General features: G+C 42.3%; 1 protein-coding gene across 1 annotated transcript in view; it reads left to right on the top strand.

Moving 5' to 3' along the window:
- The window catches only part of LOC135196150 (GATOR complex protein Iml1-like), a gene marked incomplete in the record, with an annotated part of 480,334 nt that overhangs the window by 308,399 nt on the left and 161,874 nt on the right, over window positions 1–10,061 (top strand). The window contains 1 exon segment of the mRNA XM_064222704.1: window positions 1–119. This exon segment is cut by the window's left edge and continues 93 nt beyond it. Within this exon segment, the coding sequence (XP_064078774.1) occupies window positions 1–119 (119 nt within the window).

Here is a 10,061-nt window from a genome sequence, read left to right as displayed (position 1 = left end):
TTGCTGATTACAATTTGTTGCCAGATGATATGACAGAACATGCAAGAACTGTTGGTGGAAGAAAGCCACTTTCTACCCAAGATGTTTTCCTGGAGCTGGTGTCTCAGAGACTTTCTCAGGTACAATATATTTTTTTTGATTTTTGGAATCCTTTGCATTTTTAGTTACTAAAATGTTCAAGTGTACTAGAGGGCATTATATATTCATTTTAGGCATTTGTTTGTTTCATCACAACCCCATTAACCATATACAAGTATATGCATGTATTTTTTATCTTAAATGTTCCTAGATCCACCAGTCTTTTGTGTGTCAGATGACAAGTATTTGCTCCATGCAGGCACCATCTGGATCCACAGGTATTTCTCAGACAATAATCTCATTTCTCATGAACTTGTGGTGCTGTTAACAGCTCTGCTTGTGGGTTGTGTATGTTTATTTTACAGATAGTTGCTGTACCAGCACAAATTACGGATTCATTTTCCATTAATCGTTAATTATTTCAGCACTTTATCACTTAAGTTTACTCAGTGAGTGGTAAATGAGCCATTTCTGCATTTAGCAGGTACTCCTCAGTTACTCGGATCAACTCTTGGGTCACTTGCTGCACAAGGAACAGCTGTTCTACCTGAGAATTTAACTGTTACTTTTATGAGGAAGGCTTACTAGGTCAAGTTTTGCATCTAAGTAGCTAACAGGTTGTTAACCAGTCGGAAATAGGAAATGGGTTCGTATTTTTGCGGATAACTTTTTTCTGTATTGTTTGGCTGCACTGTACCAAAAAGTATGCTGTTTTACTTTTTTGTAAACATCTTTTTAAACCCAATTATTTCCCCAGTGAAGCAATTGTATTAATTGCACAAAATATATTTTGTTCATGAAACTTACCTGTCAGATATATATATAGCTGTATTTTCTGAAGTCTGACAGAAATTCAAAAACTTCCGGCACACACAGTGGTCGGCCAGGTGGTTAGTACCCATTCCCGCCGCTGGGAGGTGGGTATCAGGAACCATTCCCATTTTCTATTCATAATTTTTCTGTCACCGGTGCTGGAAACACCTGTTTTCAGTACCTCCGTCTTAGGATTTTGGAAACTTCATTGCCGCTAAATATCCTAATTGTCTTTTGATTTATTGACTTGGATTTGTGGCTAGGCATACGCTATCTTAAATTGTTTTGAATATGATTCATTTTTGTATATCTGAATCTAGTTAGGCTAGTTTCAGAGGGTGTTGTCTGCTAAGATAGGGTGTGGCTACCGAAAGCTTCGGTAGTTCCGCACTCGATATGCACGAGGGCTATGGGTCTTGCTTCTTTGTTGAGATTTGTCATGTAAGGAGTGTGAGACTTTGTCTAATTCCGTAAGGAAGACGTATGATTCGTATGTAAGCAATTAATCAGTAAACAAAAGTCAGGGTAGGCTAACCTACCTGTAGACTTTATTTTGCTTAACCCTGTAATATGGCCTACGGGCTATAAATATGTCTCGTGAGGTAATGCCCTTTACGTTATAGATTCCATCTGTATCTTGGAATCTAAGGTGCTTGCTCTCCTATCATTGTGGTGAAGAGTGCTACTTCTGTAGTTGTTACTCCTAACCCTGTAATGTTGCCTTCGGGCCCTAAACAGTTTCTGTAGAGGGTATTGACCTTTCTCTGATACTCTATCGGTTTGTAACTTAGAATCGAAAGTGCTGGCTTTGGAGAGCAAAAGTGAAGTGGCTAAGTGCTTTGACAGTGCCCCTTGTGTAGTGGAGGGTGCGTGAGATCGGCCTTATTTCGCCTCTAGGCCGGGACCTCTGCTTGACTCCCAGGAACAGGGAGAGAGCATGTCGAAAGCCGAAGGAGGGTTACGAGGAACTCCCACCGATCTGACGTGCCTTCGGCAGACCTGAAGATACTCCCAGGCTGCCAAAGTGCGTGCACGAATCCTGAAGGATTGCTTCTCGTCCTCCGAAGCGTCCTCCCTGCGCAGGGTTTGGAGCTTTCGGAAGGACTCGCGCCCTCTAAATAGAAGCTTTATAGAAGAGGACGTTTCACGTCCTCTCTCTCTCTCGTCATGCGTTGCAGTGAGAAGTAAGAAGGCGAACGTCGCCTGAACTCGTGTACGTCTTTCCACCGAGAAAAGGGAAAGCAAGTCATATTAGCAGGACGCTTTTGAGCGCGGACGTCCTAGCTTTGTTGCTGTGAGAATAAGAAGGCGTTCCCTCGCCCCGTGTATTCTCACACGATCAACCCTTCACCTGAAACTGCTTCGTGCAGTCGGTTTTCTCTCCGAGATGTGTCTCGCTCTTCCCTGAAGGCAGTTTCTCTCGCTTGCATTGACGCCTGTCAGGAGCGTGACGCTTTTCTGCACGCTTCTTTTGACGCTTGGCTTGAACGGGACGCTCGGATGGACGCCAGGCGTGCGCGGGTGCACGCTAAGCGCACGCGGATGGACACCAAGCGTGCGCCAATTGGACGCCGAGCGCGAGCCAGTGGACGCTGAGTGCGCGCCAGTGGACGCCGAGCGTGTGCCAGGCGCCAGCGCACGCCAGGTGTGTCGCCTGCTGAACGTTTCTTTTAACTCTTCAAGCTGATTTGGGCCTAAAGATTTTTTACCTACCTTCGGTGATCCCTTCTACCTCGCCTGCGAAGAATGTGAAGTAAGCAGTGCTTCGGAGGAAGCTTAAAGTGAAAAGGCAACTTCGTTTTCGAAACCCAGCAAGACCACGGGTTTCGTGAATTATAGAGGTCTCTGTCAGTTAATATTGCTTTTCGTAAAGTCCAGGATTGGATGGAGTTATGGAAAGCTCAAGGAAAGATCTCTTTTGCTCTACGGCAGTCAAGACTTTGCGGTAAGGCAGCTATGGGTTATGTAAAAGCTCGACGTCCTGCACGTCAGGACTCTCGGCAACGTTCAGTAGGATTCTTGCAAAGGCACTCATCAAAAGGACGCTCTTCAGGAAAGCGCAAGACAGGACTTCCTTTGCCATACTGCCAATAAATTTTAAGCTTTAGCAGGCATTAGTTGTGATACGGGAAAGGAAGCTGGTTGGAGAGTTTCTTCCTCTTCCCAGGATAATTTTGCAAGCTTTTTAGCCCATCTGAAAGGGCTTTTCAGATAATAGATTTTGTTAGTTCCTAGTCAGGAATACGCTGCCGAATTGAACATCGTCGTTGTTCCTGTCGTAAGCCGTCTCTTAACAGGATTCTTGCCCCTTCCTTGTTTGAGACAGGAATCGAAAATAAAATGCTCGACTTCCTGGATTACGTTTTGTCAATTCAGTGAATTTCCCCCATTGACAATATACTATCGTTTTGTCAAGTAAGTGGGTATCCCCTCATTGACAAAATATCTCTTTGTCCCGTAAATGGATTAGTTCTCATTGACAAACTTCTCATTAACTTTATATTGCGTAAGCGGATAAGCTCTTATTGACAAGATTCGGAAGAGCTCTCATTCATCATTCGCAGACTCCTACAAGAAATAGACTTGTAGACTACGTCAATGAACGCTTATGTCCAATAACATAAGAAGCTTGATCTGTCCGCTTCAATTCTCTGAGTTTTGTTCATGAAACTTGCCTGTCAGATATGTATGTAGCTGTATTTCCGAATTCAGCTATAGTATATATGTCTGCCAGGTAAGTATGAAAAAACTTTATTGTAATATAATATCATATTTTGCCTTGCGTTATTTTACTACTGGTTGGTTCAAGTCATATACGCTTGCTGTAGTTACCTCTTCGGATGGCAACCGAGAGGTCTATTGTCTATTATTTTAAGGACAGTTAATCGTTACTCCCTGCAGCCTTCCAGGAATTTCCGATTTATCTTTTACCGTTGTATGGTAGTGTTATGACGACACAAACGCATCTATATATTTAGCGTTTTCTGTTTCGCTTAAATATACCAGCTTGAGAGTCTCTTTATGCTAAAAATAACGGACCTATTTCTTCGTAGAATAGGGTAGCTGGCAACCCAGGCATAAAGTTAAGAGATGACGATCGTAAGCTGCTGCTGTCACTGTCCTCTCCTCCAGTCCAAACGAGCCAGTACCAGCTCTTTCGCTGTCATGCTCGGTAGGTTACGTCTCTCTCTCCTGCGGGATTGACTGACTAACCGTATCTCTGTGCTGGCAGTTACGTCTCTCTCTCTCCTGCGGGATTGACTGACTAACTGTATCTCTGCCCTACAATCACGGACTTTAGCCTAAGATTGAGGGGATTTCTTACATGAATGAATAAACATTGCATTCGTTTTGCCTTACTATGTTCTACAGAGATATCTCTTACTCCTTTCGGTGCTCGTTACCGCACGGTATAGAACTACGAGTCTACCGCAACATTGCACTATTATATGCTCTCCTGCTTAGGCAAAGCGCAGCCTTATTAGGGAAGTAAACATACTGTGTGAGGGAATGGATGAGCTTGCTGGGGACCATTTCCTTCCTAAAGAAGTTTGTTTCCCTGAATAGACTGCAATTCAGACCTCTACAGTTTTTTCCTACCGGGAAACTGAAATTTTATTAAAGATCTAGGAATGATTCTGAACATCTCTCGGTGCGTTAAGTATCACTTGAGGTGATAGAAAGAAGGTGCCGGACATCTGGAGAGGGTTTCAGATGTCCTGGATCATAATCTGAAAGAAGTGGAAGCAATTCAGTCGTCCCTCCAGTCCTCGAAACGAGTTTTTGGAACCAGTGGTCCATATCAACTCTGATCTTCGACAGCTCTCTCATATCTTAGGAAGTATCTTCTCTCGGTCCCTGTTCGGGTTTACGAGAAAGAGCCTATTATAACAACAGGCGTAGAATGTAACGATCCTCTAGTCTAGAGGTTCGTTACAGGATTGCAAAAGTCCGTATGAATCGTCTCGATCGACGGCAGCAACTACTGACTTCCGAGTGGAATCTTTCTTTAGAAGTATGTTGAGAGTTATGGAGACTTTAGGGACGTCCTTTCATTCATCTCTTCGCTAGGTTGAGGACGAAGAGGCTTCTTCTTCTCTGCTCCCTTATTCTCGATCCGGGAGCAGTAACATTAAACGCCATCCTATGATATTGAACGGGGATGGATGTTTAGTCTCTTTTCCCCTTTTTCAAATGCTTAGGAAATGTAATAAGATGATTTATACCATCACAGGGAGCGACAATGACGCTAATCGCCCCATGTTGGCCTTCAAGATCCTAGATTCACAGAGGTCACGTCCTTCCAAGGACCTTTTCCGAGAGAGTCGGTCTACTTTAACACGAAAGGTACCTATAACCTCTCCGCTCTGAGTCTGACTACGTTCAGACTATCGAGATGTTGACAGCATAAGATTGCCGTCTTCCCTTTCCGTTTGAAGAATGGGATAAGCTGGCAGTCACAACTATTAAAGAATACGCAAATATGTTGTTGACGGCCTTTGGCCTCAGAGATTTGCTTCTGTCAAACAACAAAGCCCTTCACGATCTTTGAGTTCTGTGGAATCTCGAAACTCGCTCACCATCTACTTTTTGTCTCACCTGTTTTCTCGGAGTCAGACACTCGTGCGAGATCAGGAGACATATAGTAGCCCTGAGTTTCTTGTTGACGAAGTCGGTTGCGTTTATACACCCCCGATGATCGTTTAACATGAGACCAGGTTGGACTGTCAGGCATTCGTCCTTCGGGACTGAATCGCCTTTTTGCTCCTCGCTCCTTTCTCCTGGCACCAGAAGCTCGAGTCAGGAGTGGCTCAGGAGTTGATTCGCTAACGACGTTGGGTTGCGTTGATACACCCCCCAAGGTTTGCTTAGCTTGAATCGCCCAGGCAGTCCAGACACTCATCCTTCAGCGAAGAATAGTGCCTTATGGTCTTCAGGGTACAGCCTTGCTGTCCTTGATTCGTCTGACTGGTCAACTGGTCGGTCACCTGACTTTAGTACAGACGGACTGACTGTGCATGTCCAGATCGAAGCTTTCAATATGGAACTTAGACATAGTCTGAAGTTCTTGATGTCAAAGCATTCGAACATCTCCTACCTGTTAACTTCTTGCACGTGATCAGGAAGGCCTTTTTCTAACCACCCTAGATACGACAAAGAGGGTTAGTGAGGTTTTCAGCCATCGTCAGAAGTTTTGGCATTAGAGAACACAAGGCGGTGCGTTCTCTAAGCCTTCCGTTGTGGCCTAAGAATGGAAACCCGTCTTGTTCTTGGGCCAGGAGCTTGGAATCAAGGATGGCACAAGTTATTGGGCAGGAGCCAGAGAGAGTCCTGTGCCCTGTCAGGTCTCTCAAGTTTTATCTACATAAAACTCAAGAAAGTCGAAGTCGTACGGACAATCTGCAGTGTTCCGAAAAGACCAGACTTGCCCATATCGAAGAACACCCTGGCTTTATTGTTAAGGAGTTCTTTCAAAAAGCTCCTTCATTGTGTTTGCACAAAGATTTGAAATCTTTTTATTTGAATGCTCACGAGGTGAGGGCGCGGCCTCGGAAGCATTTCAACAGAGCATGGCACTCAGCAACATCCTGAGTACCATGTTTTAGCGAAGCAACTCTGTGTTCAATTCACACTCCCTGCGAGATGTGAAGATGGCATATGAGATCTGCTGCTCGCTAGGGCCATACGTGTCTGCAGACACAATCTTGGGGGCAAGAAGTACCACTCATCCTATCCTGTAGAAAATGGTTAGGAAGAGCTCTTAATTTAGTAGTTGAGCCGCCGACAACGGTGACTTCTTAACTCTTAAGCCTTAGTTAACACACCTTAACTTTGGCTAGGTTGGTCAGGTGGTGATATATATTTTTATATATATATTTATTTTACTTCTTAGCCCTCATGGTATGGTCAATATGGTCTGGTCATGTCGTGGTCTCGCCCCTGTTGACAGATCATCTGGAGTGCACCAGCTATATAGGTCTCTACCTCGCTGGCAACTCTAGTAGCACAAGCAGACTTACGTGGCAATAACCACGAAGCCAGCAATGCTAACAGGTGGAACCAAGATGTAAATCATCTGCATGCATTTGTTTCCCAAAATCCTTCTATTCTGTCCCTTCCCACCTCCAACGGTGGGATTCAGCTATATATATATCTGACAGGTAAGTTTCATGAACAAAATGATATTGTTATGATACAATAAAGTTTGTTCATACTTACCTGGCAGATATATATAATTAAGTACCCACCCACCTCCCCTCAGGGGACAGTGGAAATAAAAATTATGAATAGAAAATGGGAATGGTTCCTGATACCCGCCTCCCAGCGGCGGGAATAGGTACTAACCACCTGGCCGACCACTGTGTGTGCCGGAAGTTTTTGAATTTCTGTCGGACTTCAGAAAATACAGCTATATATATATCTGCCAGGTAAGTATGAACAAACTTTATTGTATCATAACAATATCATTTTTGCTTATCTCAAATCCAACATTTGTTAAGTGTGGTAGGTGTGTATCCACCAAAAGAGTAAGCTGCTGAAGAACATCCACTGATTGAGGTGGTTACCTTGGCTTCTGATGGTTTTTTAACTCTTCAGTAGTATGTGATTAAAATCTACATTATTTGAGATGAATCTTACCTACTGTTAATTTAGCTATATCTTACCGCCGATTAAGCGAGTCGGCATTCAAACAAAAAAATCGAAGACTGTCTAGTTTACCTGTTCTCCACCTGGTGTGTTTCGAATGTTTTAGCTCTTGTCAGAATTCTCCTTGCCACCATTGCGGCTAGGCGATTGTTGGTATTCTATGAAGTTTGGCTGTTTTACACTTGTTTAAGGTATTGTAATTTCATTTTCCTAGGATATCTTCCAGCATAAGTAAAACCAATAACATCAGGCTATGTAGGAATGTTTTGGTGTAACCAGGATGATGAAGTTGGAAGTTTATCAACATTTGTTTGTATTGGCAGGGGTACAGGATGTGATTTTGGAACTACGTACTAGATGTGAAGAATGTAGGGAATTGTTCTGAGAAATTTATGCCTGAATATGTCAGATATAGGAAGACTGGAACTAATACATTGCAAAGCAATTAGTTAGATCAAGGCTTAAACCTGTTAGGCTATCCCTACTGAGACTAGGCATTTTAGTAGGCTAGTATTGACTTCCATTGTAGCTGCGCCTTCTACTCCCCATTCGGTTCAGGAAAAGCGTAACGAGAAGTTATAAAATTAACCTATTTTTAGTTCTAATACAATTTGAACTTAGTTCGTGACGGGAATGTTCCGAATCCCTCCAGTGTGCGCTCATTTTCACGTTCCCTGTTAGAAGTAAGGTGTTGGTGCCCTCGTCTGTAGTAGCCCAAGCCTATAGTAGTACCAATCTAAGGTGAGGGTTTGGGGGTTATCTAAAAGCAAAAACACACGTTGCCATATCTTCAAGTTCTTTGTAGAGGCGGCCAAAGTCAAAGCTCTGTATTTCTTACTAATCACCCTAGGTAAACATTACCCTTAGGTCTTAACCTCTGTCCTGTACAGATTATCCTCCTTTCAGAGTCTGGTGAAAGGGGACCTTTATTCAGATAGTGTGTATTGGCATTAAAATTTCAGATATGAAACAGTTCTTTTTATTCTTCAATTAACTTATTTATTAACAACCTACATGAGAGAAAACTAAAGGGAAATCATGAATATGATAAATTTCATACATTAATCATTTCGTTATTTTAGAAACATTCAAGTAATAAATACAGTATATCTAATAAATAAGAATGATAATGATACAATTTATTTAACCTCGTGATGCATGCATTTACAATGGTTTTCAAAGAGAACAGTACAGAACAGCGTAAAATGATGAGAGAGAGAGGGATGTTTTAAGAGGACTCCTCATCAGAAGATTCCTCATCAGAAGAGTCAAGACTTACAACAAATGAATCAATATATTTATCAGTCAAGATATCTTTTGCTGCATCTTCTACTTGCAATTGCCTGGCATGTCTTACGGCCTTTTCCCAATTTTCAGGTGTCACAGTATCCAGAGCTTCTTTAGTAAGTTCCGATAGGTTTGCCATCTTAAAATCGTTTCGTTTTGCTATGAAACTTTTCACTTGGCCCCAAATTAGTTCTTTTGGGTTGTATCGGCCATGGTAGGGAGGAAGCCGAATAATTTCATGTCCATTTTCTGCTGCAATTTTCTGTACGACAAAAGTGTTTTTTTATTTTAACTGAGTACACCTTTACCATCTCTAAAAGTTGACCCTTCAACATTTTCTCTGTTGGTTTCGCACCTTTAGAGATGAGCCATTCTGTAATGACTGCCTTTTTGCTTGACATCGTTGGTAGTCTATCTACTTTCCTTGAATGATAAGGAGCATTATCCATCACAATAATTGAAGTTGGCGGTATGTTTGGGAGCAACTGCAACGAAACCATTCTTCAAACACTTCGTGATTTATTTGACGGTGATAATCACCGTCATTGTTTGCAGTGAATGTGAGCTCAGCGTTTGGAATGAACCCTTCTGCAGAGCCTGCATGCAGAATTATAAGTCGGCCACCTTTTCCTGACGGCACTTTAATTCCAGAAGCATTCTCGGATTTATTATCTTTCCAGCATTTTCCTACAGTGTAATTTTGATTAACCCAAGTCTCATCCAGATAAATTACATTTCGTCCTTTCTCCCTGATGTTTTGCATTTTTTCTAGGAATCTTGTTCGCGAGCACTGCACATCATATCGTTCCATCAAAAATTTCCTACCATCGAGTTTTGCGTACTGGAAACCAATTTCTTTCACAATTTTTCTTAAAGATTCTCTACCCCCTTTGAATCCTGTTCTTTCCCTCATTTCAGACAACACTTTATTAATGGTTGGAATTTCTTTCCTATCATAAAATTGGAGAATTATTCGACGAAGCAAACATTTGTCAAAGTCATCCAAACCAGTCACAGGTTTCGATCTTTTCCTCTTCTTTAAATCGAAAACTGGGTTACCAGATAATTCTTGCTAATCTCATGCTTCTTTACTTATTCGTTCAGCTGTAGCTTTACTAACTTTTATTGGCTCAGCTGTACGAAGAGTTGCATTTGCAACATTAATAATGGGTCCTCTGTTCTGTTTCTCCATTGTGAAGTATCTTAAAACATTATGAATAATTTGCCTTGCTTGT

The sequence above is a fragment of the Macrobrachium nipponense genome, chromosome 17 (assembly GCF_015104395.2).
Source record: "Macrobrachium nipponense isolate FS-2020 chromosome 17, ASM1510439v2, whole genome shotgun sequence".
NCBI lineage: Eukaryota > Metazoa > Arthropoda > Malacostraca > Decapoda > Palaemonidae > Macrobrachium > Macrobrachium nipponense.
This window is presented reverse-complemented; position numbering and strand designations above follow the sequence as displayed.